Raw genomic sequence first — 20,182 nt, forward strand, 5'->3', positions numbered from 1 at the left:
AGGCAGAGTAAAAATCTCACAAGATGGCGACGCGAACAAACCAGGATTATTGGATGCCGTGTGAATAACCGAGGTCAGCCCATAGCATCCATATTATTTACTATCTATGGGTCTGACAAGTCTACATTTCAAATAGATTTTGTAAATCATGTACGTTATGTCCTCCGGGCTCTAGTGGAAAAGGACCATCCAGATTGTTACCAATACAAAGTTGAGAAGCCAGCGCGTGTAATGGTATGGGGCTGGTTAGTTAGTGCCCACGGCATGGGTAACTTGCATATCTGTGAAGGCATCATTAATGCTGAAAAGTACATACAGGTTTTGGAGCATCAAGCTGCCATCCAGACAACGTCTATTTCAGGGACATCCCTTCTTTTTTAAGCAAGACAATAATGAGCAACATTCTGCACATCCTAATACAGCTTAGAATGTGTGTATATTTACAAAAAACAATAATGTTTATCGGTTTAAACAAATACATGTGTTTGTACTGTTTTATATTGAATACATGTAGAAAGGATAGGGAAACGATCACATTCTGTTTCATTCACATTTTACGTAACATCCCAACTTTTTGGGAATTGGGGCTGTAGTATTCCAAAACCAAATATGGGGTTCTGATAGTGCATTCTGGTGACTTGAAAATAACAAAAAATAAATGAGTAGCCAACACTGTTCTGCAAAGCTCTTCTATAAACCTGACAGACTATTCCTACATCGTTGTGATGTCTGCAGTGCTGCTTGATAGCCCAGAAATACGCCCCACAACATACAGTGTAATTCCTCACCATTTACAGGGTAATATTTTGTGGTAACAATATACGAGTACGGCACATAGCCTACCGATATACACAGTGGATTTTTTTTAAGATAATTCAAATTGAGGTTAGAGTCACAAGGCAAGGCAGGTTTATTTATATAGCACAATTCAGACACAATGCAATTCAAAGAGCTTTACAGGAGGGCATATTAAAACAGTTTTGCCATTTTGGGTTGCTAAAAGGTGAGACCTGTGATGAAGTGTTGATGAGATATTTTTGGGGGGATGGTCTTTCCCAAGGACTAAAAATATATTGTTATTTATTATGTTCTTATGTTTTATTTGAACAAATATGGTAATGGAATGAATGACAATCACATCATTTATTTTTTTATCAGCTGCATTCGTGACGAAGAGACACTTATGCAAAATGTACAATTTACATCAAGCAATATACATTTTGTACCTCAAACTGATAGTTTGCAACGCTTGCTTGAACATATAAAAATAAAACATATGACTGAAGGCAATGAGCTTAATTGCAGTGAGCGGTGCATTGACAGGCCAGGTGGGCTTCTGCAGTCTCCCACAGATCTATGCTCTTCTCGTAGATGCTGCTCAGACCCTCAGAAGGATTCAGGTTAGACTCTGCAAAAATGGAGAGAGACAAGCACATTGTGTATCAGAAAACAAGATAGATGTAGAATGATACAGTTCTATGAAGAAGCTGTGATTTCTCGCAGACTCACCAAGAGGCAGGCAGTGGTAGCCAACAGTGACTGTGGTGGTCCTCACTGGCATGCAGCCAGGCAGGCAGCGCAGCACTGGCTCCACGGAGTAGCACTTGGACTCCTGGCCATAGAGGATCATCTCCTTCTCCAACTTCACTGATTGAAGCTTCATGTAACACTCTGGAAAAGGTTGAACATGGAAGGTAAGCACTGTTAATATGATTACCTACAACAGACCTGAGCATAAATCAGATTTTACATATAATCTAATGAAATGCTGCTTTGATGTCAGTTTGTTATGATTTAGCAAATTTCTTTTATATGCTTCAATTTAGCTATTCTGGCTATGAATTATATTATGATAGAGAAAGGTGAAACAGGTAGTTCGGGTAAGTATTACCAGAAGAATCCCGGCAGCTATGTCCAGCCTGAACCCAGGAGTGAGCGTAGCTGAGTGCATTTTTGGTAATGCGTTCGTTGGGTGTGCGATACTCCTGTCTGATTTCACCGTCAGCCTTTCCACAGAGTCCACAGGTCTGTCCTCTCATCCAGTCCACAACTTTAACCTGAAAGAAAGAAAAACAGTTCAGCATTTGCACAATAACCAGCCGTATGTAAATTAATAATAAAAAAATCGAATTTAAAGTTAGATTTTTTTATATTACCTTCAAGGAATTCAGATCTAAGAACACTTCCTGAAGACCATAGCTAGGAGCAAGGAGGGAAATTCCCTGGCCCCTCTGTCTGATCTGAATTTTACCTAAAAATAATGCAAATATAGGTATAAATATAAAAATTTGATAATATCCAACAAATGAATAATTTTAGCATGAAAATTGCCTTCAAATGGATAAAATAAGATGATCAAAACCTGCGGTATGCTGATATGGCAGGTTGCTGATTGGGATTTCTACTCCATTAATCTTCACCATAATTGCACTGCCCTTTTGATACATCTCCACATCACTGTTGAGAAAACAATGTAAATGCATGTATGACTTCATGTCTGTATTTTCATATTTAGACATTTTCTTTTTTGACCATTCCCACAATTTAGATATACATACTGGTTGTTCTTACATGTTTGCTATCTTCACATTGATCAGGTTCTGTTCCTGTATTTCGTCCCTCTTCAGCAGTACTATGAATTTAAGCTCTGATGTGCAATCTTGAGCCAAAACCTGGTAGCAAGAGTGTGGCATCTTGTTCTTGTACTTCTTGTTGTTGAATGTGATCAGGGTGTCTTTGACCAGGACACACTCAGCTGGAGTGAAAGAGAAAAGGTTAATCAGTAAGTTAGCTATTTGCTGATCAGCCTGACTATTTAGTCTATTCTTTAAATGTCTTCACCTGCATGAGCCTTGGTGATCATGTAGGAGATCGTGTCAGTCCAGCTGCTTTGGTATGCTTCAAGCTCAGCTGCAGTATTTCCGAATGGCAGAGATAGAGGGAGTCTCAGGCCAAGTTTGTTTATGGTCATCTGGCATAATCAATTCAGGGGGGTTACGAGGAGTGCGTTGCATTGTCTGTCTGTAAACATTAGGCAATAAAACTGTACCTTTGGTGTTTTCAGCTCAACATTCAGGCTTGTCTCGGATGCAACAGCCACAGACAGTTTGATCTGATTGCGAACATTCTTGACCTTTTCCATGCTTAATCCGGTTTCCTTAGCGATGCGGTTAATGTACTCAGACAGCCTAGATGGACAAAAAGTTTTTTTAAGAAATGTCAGACTGAGTGTTAAATGCACACAATGGTAGCTAGGTGTGGTAGAAAATGAAAACATGCCAAAGAAGGTATCTTATCTACATCAAATAGACCCAACAAAAGTCAATGATTTTTTGCTGAGAGGCCAGTATACCTTTGTTTAGCATGTTTTTTTTTAATAAAACAAAATTTTTGAAATCTGCTTTAGTTTGGGGCATTACTCCTTTGCATAGCGCTTCATGCTCTTTGGAAGTTTCTCCCAGGAAATCTTCAGGCGGGCTGCAGGCTCCTGACCCCAGTCAGCCATGATATTAGTCTCGTACTGCTTGCAGTCAATGCCCCATGCAATCTTGGCCTAAGACAAAATAAAATCTCAAGCATCACACACATTTCTAAAAACTGTTGGCATTTCAGTTAATATTAATCAAATCCAAGTTTTTACCATCAGCTTGTGGTGGCTAAGCATCACACCATCAGCGCAGATTCTCCAGTGGTCGTTCTCAGTCAGGTTGGCAAAAATCACCTGCAGTCTGGCATTAGGTTTGTCAAAGTAAGCTGCAATCTGGTATCCCTGAGCAATGTGGTCAGCCCTCACAGCACGGATGAGAATGGTCATGGCAGGAGTGACAGCATTACTGAGGTACTTAGCCTTAAGGTGCAAAGCAGAGATTTGATGTTAATGAAATTCTGGATTTTCCCCACTGACACAATTAGTGTAAATGGCTTGTTTTTAATGACTTACCTCATTGTAGATGGCTTCGAAGCTGTAGGCACTGCTCTTGTTGCTGGCGCGACCAGTTGAGAGGGCATGCTGCGAACAATGACATCATACGTTTAGCATGCTCAAACAGTACATGACGTGGCTGCATCATGCTCATGCAAAACAATCTCTAAATAACTGGTGGATGTGGTTCTTGGTAAACTTCATCTCATACATTTCCTGCTGCAATAAAAAAAATAAAAATAGTTGATACATATCTGAACACGTACTTTTTGATTCCACAGTTTTTTTAATTTAAAACATATTTTTATATTCATGTTCAGTGTTTTGTCTCACCTTGGACAAGGAGCTGGACCTGGAGGAGTTGGAGCTGGAAGAGCGGCGGCTGGATTTGGAAGTGCCGCTGCTGGAGATTGATGTGCGACTGCTTGATTTGGAGGAGCGACTGCTGGAACTGGAAGAGCTTGATCGGCTTCTGATGGGAGCAACGCCGTCAACTGTCTTGCTATTGCGGCGAGAAGATGAGCTGGAAGAGGACTTGGATGATGCAGAGGAAGAGACTCTTGAACTGGAGCTGCTGGAGCTGCTAGAGCTGGAGGAGCTCCATGTGCCGTTCTTCAGACCAGGAGCCAGGATTTTCTTGAGTTTCATCAGGACGTTTTTGTCCTCAAGAATCTCCTCTTCATCACTCATGTTAATCACTTTCATGATCTTTTCTGCTGCTTTATCTCCTACCTGAATCTCAATTTCAATCTTCTCGATGACTGGTCCGGCAGCTGCAACCATATACATGAATAGAATAACTTATAAGCAACTTCCTGAAAAAATAACTAATATCAGTAAATGAAAACTATTTCACTTGCCTGGCACAACCTCAACCGTGACAGCATGTTTTCCAATCATGGCGTAGAGAGGGCAGTCCAAGATGAAGGCAGCATTGTGAGATTCAATCTCAGTGCATGCTTTCATTCCAAAGGTTTCAATTGCAGCACACATTTTCTTCTCAAATGCCTTGTTGACAATTTTCCTTGGTAGGTCGACAGGAATTATTTCAGATGATGCTGACTGTAAACCCAAAACAGATATCACTACGTTAAATTGGAACAGCGTAGATGTTTGTATTGGAGAAGGTGGTCACTGAATCAAACTCACCATACTGGCAGCCAGAGAGGATGCCATACTCGACATCGTTGAAGTGAAAGTCTCCCTTGACAGCTTTGCTGCAAATGCAGCTGGAATCATTGGTGTGATTTTGGCAGCTGCAAGGTCTTCTACATTTCTTGCAACAGCAAAAGTCTCAACACTGTTGGAGGAAGAAAAATCGTTTTAAGAAACATAATGTTAAAACTGGGTGATACATGCTACTTGGTGAATACAAGCTACAAAGGAAAGTACATACACTGCAGATGCGATCTTGTCCACGCCATGAACAGGAAGGAACTGAAGCTTGAAGTTGCCCTTAACCATGTCAATTCTTGCCTCTATCTTTGCAGGAACAATAGTGTGAACTCTGGTTCTTGAGATCACGGCAGCCTGGAGTAGAGCAGTATTCACTCCCATAACTGCATAGGTGTACATTGAAACACTAAAAGGGATAGAAAAGATAAACGTTGATGGTGAAATCCCTAGACCATTTGTTTTTAGTTATCCTGATGAGAAGAAGGTTATTAGCTTTCAAGTAATTTAAAACTACATTACCTTGGAGCAATGGCAGCCCTCATGCTGATATCAGACTTCAGGAGTTGGGTGGGATGGAAGTTCTGTGGCAGAGATGGTGTCACTGTGGCTTGAACTGTGAAAAACAACACATTTTCAGTACTACCATAGGTAATTTTCTCAAATCAGCAACATTTAAATTACACCAGTGGAACTTACGTTCAACAGCTGCAGAAGCCACTGCAGCAGTATAAAAACTGAGCTCCATGGGGAGACCAACAGAGGTAGGAAGAATACGACGAACCTCAGCAACCAGCATTGCTTTGGCAAATTGCATTGTAAAGCCAGAAAGCAGACCATCCAAAGCCTTCCTGCCATAAGTTTGCATTGCTGGTCCACTTGCAAGCTTCAAACATAAAACATGCTTATAAGACATCATGTATTCAATTCAATATAAAATTATTTCTTAGCATTCGTACAGTAGAAGATGGGGCACCTCTATAATCTGATCAACAATGGCTTGGTCAATGTTGGCAAATGCAATTTCCTGTCCGAAGAATTTCACATACACAGAGGCCAGGGGCTGGCTTGAAGGATGAGCCCTCCATGCAGAAAGCTGTGCAAAAGTATAAAACAGTCCATTAACACTTTTGATTCTTTAAGCAAAACATTTGCTTTGATGACATCATTCTTAAAAAAGAATTGCATTTTTTTTAATGATCCCTTTAAACTTACAGCCTTCATAACTTGTTTAATCTTGGTGATCCTTTGTGTATTCTCAGGTGCCTCTTGGATTTTCAACAGGGCCTCCTGGATTCCCTCAGTTCTCACTCCAAGCTGAAAAATAAATAAATATAGCATTTGTTGTTTAACTTGTTTTTAAAATATTACAAAAACAGACGTTTACATTGACATCATGACATGGCTATGTAGGTGAACCATCTGCGAATCGACTCTAGTACCGGCCTGGAACTGAAACCTTGTTCCGATGGTGGAAAAGTTGATCAAGCCTATCAGCTTCACAAACCTCTCTCTGTATTTCTCAGTATTGCAATGTTTACAAACTATTATCAGCCGACAACAGTTGTTGTGCAACGGTTTGTACTAAAGGAATGCACATGCTAGACATATGATAGCCTATTATAGTGTTACCTACAGTCGCTATAGAAAACATGAGTGTTATACCTCAAGAATATCAGCGTAAGCTCCTGCCATGTAGGTGCGAGCTTTGGCCACAATGGCTCTTGGCAGGACAGTTGCAGCATCGTTAATGTAGAAGGCGCTGGCAGCAGCACCCACCATCCAGGGGCCTGCAGGGAAAAATACGAAAACCGTCAAACCACATTTCGAATCTGAAATCCCAGGAAAAAAACTAGTATTTGGTTGTGCTCTTACTGTGGTAGGCATCCAAATAGATAGCTCTGCTGAAACGGTAGCTCAGTCTGTCGAATTTAGGGCTAAGCATCTTCACAGCCACATTACAGGCGGCAGCACTGAAAATAAAAAGTTCAAAAATAAGAGATTCTAGGTTCTACCATGTTTAACTAGCAAAAAACTGTAAATGGAAATGTTATTGAAGTTCTTACACAGAGGCGAAGTCAGGAGCGGTGTTCTTGGTCATGGCCTTTATGTAAGAGTAGACAAAGCTAGCGACCTGTATATTTGTTTCTTTCATGAGGACGCTGGCAACCGTAGACACCAGCCCCATGGGCAGCTTGGTCTCAAACAGTACGATAGTAGCAACCATACGGAGCTCTGGGCGGACAGTCTTGTCCATGAACAGCTGAACAGCAATTTCCTGGATCTAAGTCCCAAATGAGAAAATATGAGAAATTATGACGAAATAGGTTTTAATTGTATGCACTGCTAGTAAAGAAAGGATTTGGAGAATATAGTCTCACCCTCTTGGGATCCTTCTTAGCAATGTTCCTTAGGGCCATAGCTGCTTCATTGTGTACTCTGTGAGGCACATTAGCAGCAGCACTGCCAAAGCCAGGCAGGAGCTTCATGATTGTCTTCAGGCTGGCAGGGTGTCCAGCATTACCCAGAACTTTGAGAACGAGTACGACCTCCTCAATTTCACCTTTGGCAAGAGCCTGGATTGCAAGTTCGTGGATTGGCTGTGGAAGGAGCAGAACGGTATTCCCTTCACTGATATTATATAACACAATTTTAGTTAAATAAAGCACATGTACCAATCACACATACCCTCACAAGCTCGGCTGGGCAAGTTGGATTCTCCACACAGAATTTAGCAACCAGGGTGCCGTAGCCCAGCATGACAATCCCACGCAGAACTGGGCTTTCCTGGATTTTGGGGTTCATCGCCAGGCCCTAAGGATTGGTGGGAATAAACATCTGATCACAGTATGTGTGCCAGTTTTTGCACAATCACATATACCCAAGAAAACATTTCACGTTGCCTTGCCTCTGCAAGCCTGATAGCCTCCAGGTCGGCTGTCACCATCTGCACAGACGCCAGCAGGGCATGAGCAGTTTCAGCCGTAGTCAGCTCATTTGCGAGGAACTTCTCCTTGACAAACCTCAAGGCAGCATGAGTGCCAATGGCAGGGACAGCATTCAGGATCCAGTGCCTCAGAAAGAGCAAAATATTGTGTGTTTATCATCAATGGCACGTTTTTGTCATGGCTCCTCTTTGAATGAAAGTTTCAGTTACCTGTAATCGGGTCTAGCTTTGAATTGGGCCCAAAGGGCCTCAATACTTTCAAATCTGGCCACACGCAGCAGCTGGATGAGCTCAATGAAGTTCAAGGGGGCATCTTCATGGACTTTCGACACATTGAAGGTCACCAGGTGGTTGAGAATTTCAACAATCTGTTAAGTAACACAATTATTCCCATGAGCTTGTCGCAGGATAAATTCAACATAAATTGGATGAAGAGGGAATAGTTGCTGAGGTACCTGAGCCTCGGCATTGCTGATCCTCAGAAGTGCGATGGGTGTTTGGAGAAGCTCACTGCTAAACTCGTACTGCAGGGATCCACGGTGAAGATACTCTGCTCTAATGGGCTCCACTGGAGTCTTTTCGATCTCCAGGAAGGTGAGGATTTGCCTTATAATATACATGAGCACAACATCAATCTCCACTGTGACACTTTGTACGGAGAATGCTGCTTACGCCACTGTTATCGCACATACTTAGCCTCCATCTGGGCAGCGCCATTCAAGTTGTTGAAAGGTGAGAACTGGATGAGCTCTGTAGTAATTGCCTCCAAGATCAAAGCGCCTGTGGCGGCTGGCTTCAGAATGTAATTAAAAGCGGCAGTTCCCTTCAGGATCGGTCCTCTCTGCATTGACAAGATCCACAGTATTATCATGCCCACAGTGTTAAGAAATGTTCCGTATTACAGTGTGAATTGAGAGGGAACTTGCACTTACAGCCTCACACTCAACGCATCTCTCCATGTAAGCCAAGCCGATGTCCTTAATGATTTTTTTCTGGCATTTGTTCAGGTCTTTGGTCTTGGTTAGCAAGATGCGGTCAGCCTTTGTATCCTCACTGACGGCGTACTGGGTTTTGCACACACCCTGAACACCAGGCTAGTTCACAAAGATCAAAACACAGTTGAAGTATTGCAACATTTTGTGGTTTGAATTATATGTAAATTAGTTATATGTACCTCCTGAAGATCATAGATATTCTGATTCTTCTTGATGTTCAGCTGGAAGATGTTGAGGATTCCCCTGTAGATATTCAGCACAGTTGCAGAGACACCAACTGGCGCGAACACTTTGCCGACAACACCATTGGCATACTCAAACTTCATTGGTGTCATGAGCTGAGCAGCCAGGGCTGAGGTGAGCTTAGTGGCCGGGAGGTAAGCATCTGATGGCCAGATGCCACTGTACTCAAAGATTTCAGGGTCTTCAAGCTGTAAGGGAGAGTGACAGTTTGAATGAATTGTGAACACTTATCTATAAGCCACACAGAAAACTCAGAACATTTTAAAAGGTATTTACCTTCAACATGAAGGTGTCTGCAGCCATGGCACTGATCATAACTTTGCTATGGACTTTTACTCCGGCCCTCGCCAGGCCGTTCTCGGGCAGGCCACCCAGAACAAAGGCTTCATATTTGTACACGTAGGTCTTCCCAGTAGCAAAGTTTGGGGCTGCGAGAATGAGAGAAAATAAAATAAACTAGTGATTGCATTTACAATTTACAGCAGTTTAAAAAAATTGAAAATATAAAATCCCATTTCTAATGTAAAAGAATGACAACTTACCAAAATTGACCTGGTGACTTGCTGCAAAATAGTAACACAAAGTTATTTGATATTCATAAAGGATAACAAGATATGTAGTGAAGGAAAATGTGTATTTTCTTTTCTAGCATCAGTTACGTATTACGGAGATTACATTGTTTACATATGAGATCACTCTTAAATCACAATTATACACAAGCTATATTACATTTGAGTGAAATGTAAGGTATGAAATTAGCAATAAAAAACACACTCACCCACAAGGGCCACAGTGAGTGCTAGCAAAAACACCCTCATAGCTGAAGGAAGTGTTCTTCTGTAACCAAAGGGTTGCTTATAAAGCCAGTGTTTGTTGACTGAAATGTATCATTAACTAAATATCAGTTTGCAATGTCTGTGATGTTACCATGCCCTGGCCACACGGATTAAACAAACAGTAAAATATAAATGGAAATGTCACAGATGTCACAGAAAAAAAAATTGCAACTGGACTTTTGGCTTTCCAACAACGATCAGTGCTAAGAGGATGTTAGGCCTACTACAATTGTGGCTGCTTTAAAAAAGAGAAAGAAAAAAAACATTTTATGTCTGCAAAAGTTTACCTTATTTATTTTAGGGCTGGTATAGGATGTTTTAACAGCATGACAACATATAATCCAAGCACATAGCCTATATAAATACCCAACAATTGAAAAAGCAACTTCTATATAATCTAGCTATGGAATTTTGCTGTAGATGTTCCTTGGAAATATGCATATTTAATAAATAAGTAGATTAAATGAAAAACATTCAAATGTACTGAAGAAATTAAGAAACTTGTCATTCGCTTCACTACAGTATTGTACTGGGGTCAATTTGACCCCACAGGACATTTTTCTTTGCAGGAAAATATGTTTTTCATTCACCAAATGGTCTGAAAATGATAGGGGTTGTTCAATACTATGCTTTTGATGATTAATATAAATTTGAAGTATTTCGATCAAATTATGGGTGTTTTATTTAATTTCATAACACCTGTTGTCCTCTGGGGTCAAAATGACCCCGCAGCACTCAATGGTGCAATGGGGCAAAATGTCACACTATACTGCTTCTAACAGGGGAAATACCCGCCCCCCCTTCTTCTAACGGTACCCACACACACACACATACACACACACACACACACACACACTTACACACACACACACACACACACCCACCCACCCACCCACACATCACACATGCACATACATGAGCACACACCCACGAGCGCGCGCACACACACACACACACACACACACACACACACACACACACACACACACACACACACACACACACACACACACACACACACACACACACACACAGACGCAAACCTGTGCCTTTGATGTGTGGGGTCGAGCAATGGTCGAGTGTGGCTCAGTTGGTAGAGAGGGTCGGCTGATGATCAAAGAGTTGGAGGTTTGATCCCTGCCCTGCCACCTGTGTCATGGTTGTTGTGCCCTTGGGCAAGACACTTCACCCACCTTGCCTCGTGTGAATGTAGATAGTTAGCCTGCTATCGGTGTATAAATGTGTGTGTGAATGGTAACGTGGGAAAAGGAAAACAGGTCTCCCTTGTAAAAGAGTCTTCGGTCTAAATGGGATTTACCTGTATAAATAAAGGTTAAAAAAATAAAAAATAAAAATGGTTAAGAAAACAAAACACATCAACAGATTGTTTCTCGCAGACTGCACCATTTCAAATCTTAGTAAAAAGCTGAAAAACTGAGGTTAGTGATTGTTTATGCTTTTTGCTTTAGAAACCAGGCAAGAACTGACCCTGCCTGGTTCGACTTTCTAAATAAAAAAATGCATACTTTTATATAAACAAGGTGTGTTGGCCCTAAATTCCAAAACTAAGGGAAATACAGTATCTGTGGTAATGGGTTGGACTCAAGTCAGACTAAAGGTGTAACACAAAATTAATTGATAATTTATACTTTGTAGGCTTTAAAAAACAGCTGAATCGGGCGGGGGTCATTCTGACCCCAGAGGACCAAGGGTGTTTAAATTTGCTCCTAAAAAAATGTAAGTGATTCAAAAACAGTTTCTTCACTAACCTTTGACATAAGCCCGTCTTTAATGAGTCATATAGTCAAAATCACATGAAGATTATTATTTTTTCATCAAATTTTTTAAATATTTTTATGTAAACAAGGTCTGTTGGCCTAAAATTCCAAAACTAAGGGAAATATTTGTGGTTATGGGTTGGACTTAAGTCAGACAATTTATACTTTAGGCTTTAAAAAAACACCAAACCATTTGGGGTCAAAATGACCCCAGAGGACCATGGGTGTAAGTCAGTCGGCAGTACATTATTTACGAGGGTTAAAGAAATGTGTCTTCAAACATATTGACCGCGACATTAGTGAGGATTACATATTTTGTTATTCAGGTGCTAATATTTAGAATGGGTTTCTGATACAATTCTGACATGATCTCTCAGTTTAGATGTCCCTTGTTAATAATCACATAATGTTATTCAATTAAAAAAGAAAAAAAACCTCAAGCACCATCCAAGATGATGAAAATATTTGTCTTCCCACTCGGCATTTTCACTGCTCATATGCAGTAATGTCATGTAATTAAAAAAGATATTCATCTACTTGTTTTTCCAGTTACAACACACACAATTAAACACATGTTGATGTTATATGTTGTATATCTAAAGGTGCTGTAAGCAGAATGGTTATTTTAGCTAACTTCCTGTCAGTTACTGCAGTTGTCAGTCCCCTCGCCCGTCCCTACGTCACCACATTAATGCACTGCGGTCTTCAAGCAGCAAGTTATCTAGCATCATCTCAGATCCAAAAGTGTGATAAAACTTGATAAAAACCATCAAAACAGACATTGGGAAGGATTTTTACCTGCTCCGCCATTGTAGGCGCATACAAATTCGCCCATCTGTTGCTCTAGCGTGCAGGGGCGTAGCACCAAATTCTGGGCCCCTATACAAAAAGTCCTGATGGGCCCCCTGAAAAGCGGTCTTACAATACACATGTCTCTCTGAACCAGACAACTCCACAATATTTCATCTGATGAATGACCAAATCATTACTTTTACCGGTGTTTCCCCCATAATATGTCTTAGTCAAGGTGGTCACTGGGCAGGGTCACAGGAGGCGCGGCGAACATTTTGGGGGTATTTTGCTCAAAGATGCCAATGCGCACTATAGAAATAAACAACTGTTTATTTGAATACAGATGTGCAATTTTGTTTGCTATGTGCAAGTATAATTTTACAGACAGTACAAAACACAATTAAAGAAAACTTCTACTGTTTTTGTGCAATACTATGCAGACACACTAAATACAAATAATAGACCATACACTTGTGTAGGCACATCAAGTGCAAATTAAACTTTTTAAAGTTCCTTTATGGATGGGGGGCTGTGATTATTGTGGACAATAGGCCTACTGTGATGCGATAGCCTATAATTAATTAATGGTTATTATTAGCCTACTTGCTTGATTTCTTTTTAAATACAGGTTGTTTTGGAACATGTCTTTCCCAATTTAAAACATAAAAATAAAGCAGCATTGAAAATTCAGAAATTCAATCTTGTTGGCCTACACTAGCATGCTGTTCTACAAATAACTCAATAGTTGAAATAATAAATACAATGTGTTTTCCCCTTAAAATGTCGAAATGCATTTCAAAGGCAGTAACAGTGTGGCACTTCTTTAAACTTACTGAAACTTGCAGGGGCCATCACTCTCATGTATTCATCAGACTTTTCTTTGCGCTGTCTGAGCTGATAGATAGGTTGTGTTGCCACAGTGATGTGGAGTCTTAAACTGTCCTAGCTTTGCCAGCACTTATTTCTGTACAGCTAAATATCCCCATAGAAACATCGCTGCGTTTATTTTCGCCACCAGTTCAATTCAATGTTGGCTTGCTCCTGCTTACTCTCCCGCATACATGGCTTAGTCATGCGCAGGCCCCTGATCTCCTTGCAAGGGTCAGGGGCCTATCACGAGCCAGTCAATTATTTCTTTTTTTGGAATGGCATTGTTCAGGGCCTTCAAAGATCGGGGCCACACATTTAGCTTGTTAAAAAAAACAAAAAAAAAAAAAACATTTTTTTTTTTTTATGGGCCCCCCCCCCCCCCCCACGACTGTATCACTTTTCTACCCAGTCCGTCGGCCCTGCTAGCGTGCACCGGCAGTGAGACCTTGAGTGAGACGGGTGTCGGTTTGTAGCGTTCTCTCTTGTGATTGGATAAAAATTTCGGGATCCTCCAACAAGTTTACTTGCCGATTACATGCAGAGCAGCTGACTGGGAGATTGGCGTTATGAAACGTGCACATCATGTAAGTGATCACTGTATGAATAAAGGGCGATTTAACACTTATATTAACATAAATAAACCGCTTACTTCACCTTTAATACAAACATGAAAAGAAATGCATAACATAACAGGGTTGAATGCTGAACAACGGGGTTGAAAATCATGTAACAGGGTTGAATGATGATGTCACTTTTTTTAATTATTTGTATAAAACCCAAATTCTTTTGAATTCATTGTATGCTATAATTCTCATATTTGGTCAATTTTACATTACATACTAATTTTAAGACACACTATACTACATTCATCAAAGTGACATGACAGCATTGCCAACAGCTGCTTTTTGTGTTTACAATTGTTACTGACTGAGTCTAGCCCACACATCTCTATCTATCTCCATGTGACGTGAAGTCACAGATGTAGGAGGAGCAATGCGCTCCAAGATGTCCTCAAATGGATACCACAGGGTAAAGAACAAGATCAGTGCTTTTAAGTTAGTTTATGCTGTAAAACCAGTAACAGCAATCATTCCCCTTAGGAGTACTTCACCCATACGGAACTGGTGTTCTATCATTATAAAATCGCTATTATAATGTATTGAATGAGGTTTTTCTTCCCTTAGCCTTCCCTTGGCCCAGCTGTCCTGTTAATCCTAACCCTACATTTGACCATGATGTCACACATGGTCAAAATAGGGTTAGATAATGAGACCATAAACACTCTTTCTGCCTTTTCTCAGGCTAAGATGAACCGATTTCTAAAGTTCTTGCATATTTATACAACATAGGATCTCAGAGTTCAATACACCTTTAGATTCCCACCAGTTAAGTAGGTCTTTAATGTCATATTTAATAAGAAAAGTACCTAAAATATGACAAAGATGTACCAGGGATTCAACCCCGTAACAGGCATTCAACCCTGTTACAGTAAGAAGTGTGACGGGGCTGAATGTGATGGGGTTGAACATTTTATGCTAATCTTTTGTTAATGTGTTCATGCTAGCAGCTAGTAGTGCACCACATGGCATTATATTATGTAGATATTTATGCACTTTTCCAGTTGCAAACTTTATTTTTTGACACACCTGGTTTACTATGAGTTTTCCTCCAAGCACTGTTGAAACCCTAAGCTTGACAAAGCCCATTTGTACATAAAAATCATAAAATATTCATAGAAAGTTAAAGAGAAGCCTACCACTTGCTTCACCATGATGTTCAAAAGACTTTGCTCAAAGTTCAAACTAAGATTTATTGGTCACATGTTTGATGTCACTTGCTCATGAAGAATGTCAAAAGGGTCGTACCATTATTTTATGGTAGGGGAAGAGTGGTTGCTTTACGGGGTTGAATGAAATGCAAGGACAGGGATAAACACTTAAATTACTTAAAAAATTCAAAATTATTCTTTATATCAAATGTGTTATTCTTTAAAATTACCCATTTTAATTCGATTAAACCAAAAAGCGCAGTGTTATTTAACATTGAGTACTCAAAATGGATATTATTCTTTTCATGGTGATGAATGGGGACAGGCGGAATTCCCAATAATCAAAGAGAGAAAACATGTAAATGTTGAAATAAATTAGTATTTAAATTTTTTATTTCCTACAGCACATTAAAAAACATGCAGAATTTAAAAAAAACCCGGTTGAAATTTTCTTAAATACATGTTCTGTAAAGTTGTGTTAGTAGACAAGCTTGGGACATTGAAAGATTATAAAGGGCACCGAATCTGTAGAATGAGCCGGATATATAGTGTGGAGCTCATGTGCATATTCAAATTGATTTAAGAAGAAACTTGTAAAACAAAAAAAGTTACTTTTCAAGTATACTTTTACTATTTAAAGTTTTATTGTGGTAGGATTAAAGGTAAAAATTAAGCCTACTTTGGTTTATTTTGGGCATGTACGATTAAAATTCATTTTCAAAGAAATTTGTAATACAAAAAAAGTTCATTTTCATGGATACTTTCATTGTGTAAAGTTTAATTTTGATAGGAGTAAAGGAAAAAATAGCCCCATTGGGTTGCATTGTTGTCTCGCCTTATTGGCACACATCTCGGATTGATGAGAATTAAACATATTTCCTCAACTCGGATTTCTTAGGACTTTTAGTATGTTGTTCTGGACACCTCAAAGAAATTATCTGAGCTGAAAAAAATTATTTTACAATTAATTCTGTTTTTGGTCCCAAAATGCCTTACTTTGGATGGCCTATATTGATGTAATGAGAACAACATTATGTGGTGGTGGTTGGGGGTCTATGGGTGTTCAGCAGCAGCATTCTGCTGTTGCAGCAGTGTTTCCTCGGAGTGTTATTGTGTATGAATGGCCAAGACAGAGGGCCATGGTTACACTGTAAACAATTGCTGTAAATTTACAGCAGGATTTCAACAGCATTAACCTGTTATTTATAAAAATAGCATTTAACTGTTAATATACAAGGCAGTGTGATCAATTGCAGTCCTTTACTGTTTTTTTAAGGGATGGTAAGGTTCGTCCCAAAAAACAGCACTTTCCTGCTTGTTAACCATCAATCTTGGAAGGGGCAATTTATGCTGGGCTTACACTAGAGGACTTTTAAAAGACTTTGAAAAGACTGAAGACTGAAACCCTCTTACATCTAAAGACAATCAACTCACACCTGAAGACAAACGTGATTGTGATTATTTAATTAAAAACAAGTTAATTCAATATTCCGAGCGGGGGACTTCCTTTAGTTATTTGACCAGCTTTATTTGCTGATCTCATCCCCCAATAACTTTATCTCCTAACCCTGTATTTGACGATAGAGTGTTCAGGTTGCGTGGCTGTCAGCCTGGTTCTCCACCGAGGCTTCTATGAAAAAGTATCCGAAATAAGTGCTTCACCAAGCGGACACAGGTCGCGACTAATGCTGCTCCTCCTGTGTCGTGCTTGGTGCATGCGAGTGTGTGACAGTGTTTACGTCATTTCGCTTGAGCCAACCCCTTAAGACTAAAGGTGCGAACACACCAAACGCGTTGGGTGCGGTGGCCATCGCGCCCAACGCACCTGATCTGGCGCTTGGTCATTTTGTGTAAAAAAATGGTTCAACGCGCCCAATGCTACGCAGCTAGTCTCCCCCCGATATATTTATTCCCCTAATCAACCATGGCTGCGATCAGACCCGACCCGACACAACAGCGTTCATGTCCGCACAAAAACAACAACAACACGGCCAACAATTGTGCCAAAAGACAAATAAACAGCAACTGAATGGAACAAATAGCCTTAAAACAGCATTGCAGATTCACGCCACTCGGAAATGAACACAAACAGCAAGGCAGCACCATACCAAACACATTTACAGCATCATTGTGCGCAGGGCAGTAGAAAATAAAGGCAAGTAGCCTACATTACCCTACCTGCTGGCGTAGATATAGGCATAAACACCGGTGCTTCGCTGTACTCGTTGTGAAAGTTCCCCGGACTTAGGCGTTATGTTTGGGTTCATTATATGGAGGTGGTGGCCGCACACAACCGGGTGAGTTAACTAACGCTATCCGACCGGTGCTAACTTGGTTTATCGGCTAAGGCACAGCCGCACATATTCACTGAATTAACCAGGAAGCCCATTCTCCTGGCTCACTTTCCCCACGTCTTCTAACCCAACCCCGAGCGGCTTCATATCACCAGCCAGCTGCAAATACATTTCCTACTCGGTGTTTCTCAGCCTCTGTGTTGTCCTCCCACCGTGCCGATGTCCGTGACGTCAGGTCAAGCTCACCGCTGATTGGCCAATGCGGCTAAACGTCACGCGTTGGAGCGTTAAAAGTAAACATTTTTGAACTCGCGCGATGGTGCGTTGACGCTTTGGTAACGCGGCTACCGCACCCAAACCGCCGCTTTACCGCGGCCAACGCATCATCGCGCCTAAACCAATGGTTCCCTATGCAAAAACAGGATTTTTCAACGCCGCCACCGCACCCAACACGTTTGGTGTGTTCGCACCTTAACGATAATATCAAACATGTTTGATAATGTCGGAACGTCAAGACGGGAAGAAGACTGGCTGAAATCGGGTCAGAAGACCACCATACACCTAACGACTGAGATTACGTGCGCGCGCCACAACTCCAGCACGACTTCTGTGATTTCAGTCCGACATTGGAAGATTGTCTGCGACTGTCAAATCGCGTGAAAAGTCGTGTAGTGTAAGCCCAGCATTAGGGTGTACTCACACAGGGAAAGTCCGCTAGTTCACTTGCTTTGGTCCAGACCAAATAGAATTTAGATTTGTTTTGTTTGGTGTGGTCCACTTTCATATTGCCTTTTTGCAAGTGAACCAGCATTACGAAGCAAAACCACACGTGATCTGAGGTCATTCATTCATTGGACAGACATTCTGGGGTGGAGAGAAGCAGGAATCACAAAGTGAAAACTCCCAAAGTGTAAACAATCATGATATATACTGTGATTGTGTTTTTATTTTGCCATCAGCAAATAACAACTGTGCGTCATTAAAAACTGTAGGCTACTCTGCGAGTCATTTAGGTTGTAGGGAGAGGAAGGGAGGGGGGAGGGAGGGGGGAGGGGGGGGGGGGGCACTGCCTGATCTACAGTTTGATATACTATGGGGTTCAAATAATAAATAGGCCTACATCTATACATAAAAAATAAAAACATTAAATGATTGTTGTTTCATATTGTGGCTCACACACAGCTGATTTAGCTGTGTGTGAACCGGCCAAATTCACACCACAGATGAACTGCAGCAGAGTACACCGAGACCACCTCTTCAGCTGGGTCTCGGTGTGCTTGTTTGGTCCGCCCCAAAGTGCGATTTCTGTATTTACACCTGCCTGGAAGATGCGCACCGAAGTCAACCGAACTAAAGGTATACTTGACCCATAAAGAAACGGCGTTCTATCATTATAAAAACGCTATAATAACATAAAGAATTAGGTTTTTCTTCCCTCAGTCTTTCCTTGGCCAAGCTGTCCTGTTAATCCTAACCCTACATTTTACCACGTGTGATGTCACACATGGGAAAATGTAGGGTTAGACAGTGAGACTATAAAACACTCCTTGTGCCTTTTCTCAGGCTAGGATGAACTGATTTCTATACTACATAGGATCTCAGAGTTCAATACACATTCATATATCCACCGGTGAAGTAGGTCTTTAACTTTAGCTGCCAGCAGGTGTGAAGCTGAAACACTTTTCTTCGTCTATCCTCATCCATCCACATCTTACAAACTATTTGGTGAGTAACAATTTTATTCAATACATACATCTATAATTGATAGTACTTCAATCATGACAGAAGAATCCATCTGTGAGGGCACTTAACCCATCCGTATCTTTCGGCTCCGTGAGAGTGGTTGGTGAAATCAACTGACTGCAATCAGGTGTGTGTGACACGGATTGGCTTTGTTTGAGCCTAGATGGGAGGGGTTTATATATGCCCTGAGACCCAAGTGCTCTGTGCTGCTCATTGTCTCAGCTTCAGAGGTAGAGAGAGGTTCTTCTTGTGTTTTTTCTAGTGTCAGTAATCTACTAACACCTAGTCAGTATTTTGTGTGTATTTCAGCTGCTTGGCAGCAGTGGTTTAGTTTATCCTTTGAGTGTGGGATTTAATAAAGGAAGCCTGCGTGGCCCTTTAAAGTTTTGTTGTCCGAGATTAGTTAGTTAGAAGTTAGTTAGTTGAAATATTGAGTTTTGTGCATCAATTCAATCTGTTCAGTTATCATCTTTACACTTTAAACCTTTCACATAGACTGACATGCTCGCTGGTTATTAAGTTTGAATTGGCAGGTCAGATTCAAAATGTACTAGTTTTTTGTTTCTCTAAATACTTGTTGAATTCGAAATTATGTACTTTAAAAAATATGTTTTGCTGTTTCTCATTACAGATGCACCAGACTGCTTTATTGCTGCATTACTGATTACCTTTTTACGCAGAAAGGTCTCTATGGCCACTTTGAGCTCCTAACAGATATACCTGTGCTGCGTACACTTGAGCTTGCCTTAGAAGAGTGTGGAAGAGCCATTGTGCAATTCTTCAAAACAAAGCCTACCAACCCAGGAGTCAAGGAGGTTCTC

The 20,182-nt window shown here is 40.8% G+C and overlaps 1 protein-coding gene across 1 annotated transcript; it reads right to left on the minus strand.

Moving 5' to 3' along the window:
* Window positions 1-1,295: 1,295 nt before the first annotated feature.
* LOC307267407 (vitellogenin-2-like) lies at window positions 1,296-20,130 on the minus strand (the record flags this gene model as incomplete). The annotated part of the gene is made up of 33 exons (XM_080049727.1): window positions 1,296-1,408; window positions 1,510-1,671; window positions 1,892-2,057; window positions 2,157-2,251; window positions 2,363-2,457; window positions 2,572-2,755; window positions 2,842-2,971; window positions 3,050-3,188; window positions 3,420-3,553; window positions 3,641-3,847; window positions 3,941-4,009; window positions 4,097-4,141; window positions 4,256-4,695; window positions 4,783-4,984; window positions 5,072-5,222; window positions 5,319-5,504; window positions 5,618-5,711; window positions 5,795-5,981; window positions 6,072-6,191; window positions 6,311-6,412; window positions 6,761-6,885; window positions 6,971-7,068; window positions 7,162-7,379; window positions 7,477-7,695; window positions 7,784-7,909; window positions 8,004-8,169; window positions 8,253-8,410; window positions 8,498-8,648; window positions 8,735-8,883; window positions 8,975-9,136; window positions 9,217-9,468; window positions 9,557-9,708; window positions 20,082-20,130. 33 exons carry the CDS (start codon window positions 20,128-20,130, stop codon window positions 1,296-1,298), a joined length of 5,046 nt encoding a protein of 1,681 aa, XP_079905853.1.
* Between the last annotated feature and the right edge of the window lie 52 nt (window positions 20,131-20,182).

Source organism: Ammodytes marinus (genome assembly GCF_949987685.1).
Source record: "Ammodytes marinus genome assembly, chromosome: 2".
Classification (NCBI taxonomy): Eukaryota; Metazoa; Chordata; class Actinopteri; order Uranoscopiformes; family Ammodytidae; genus Ammodytes; species Ammodytes marinus.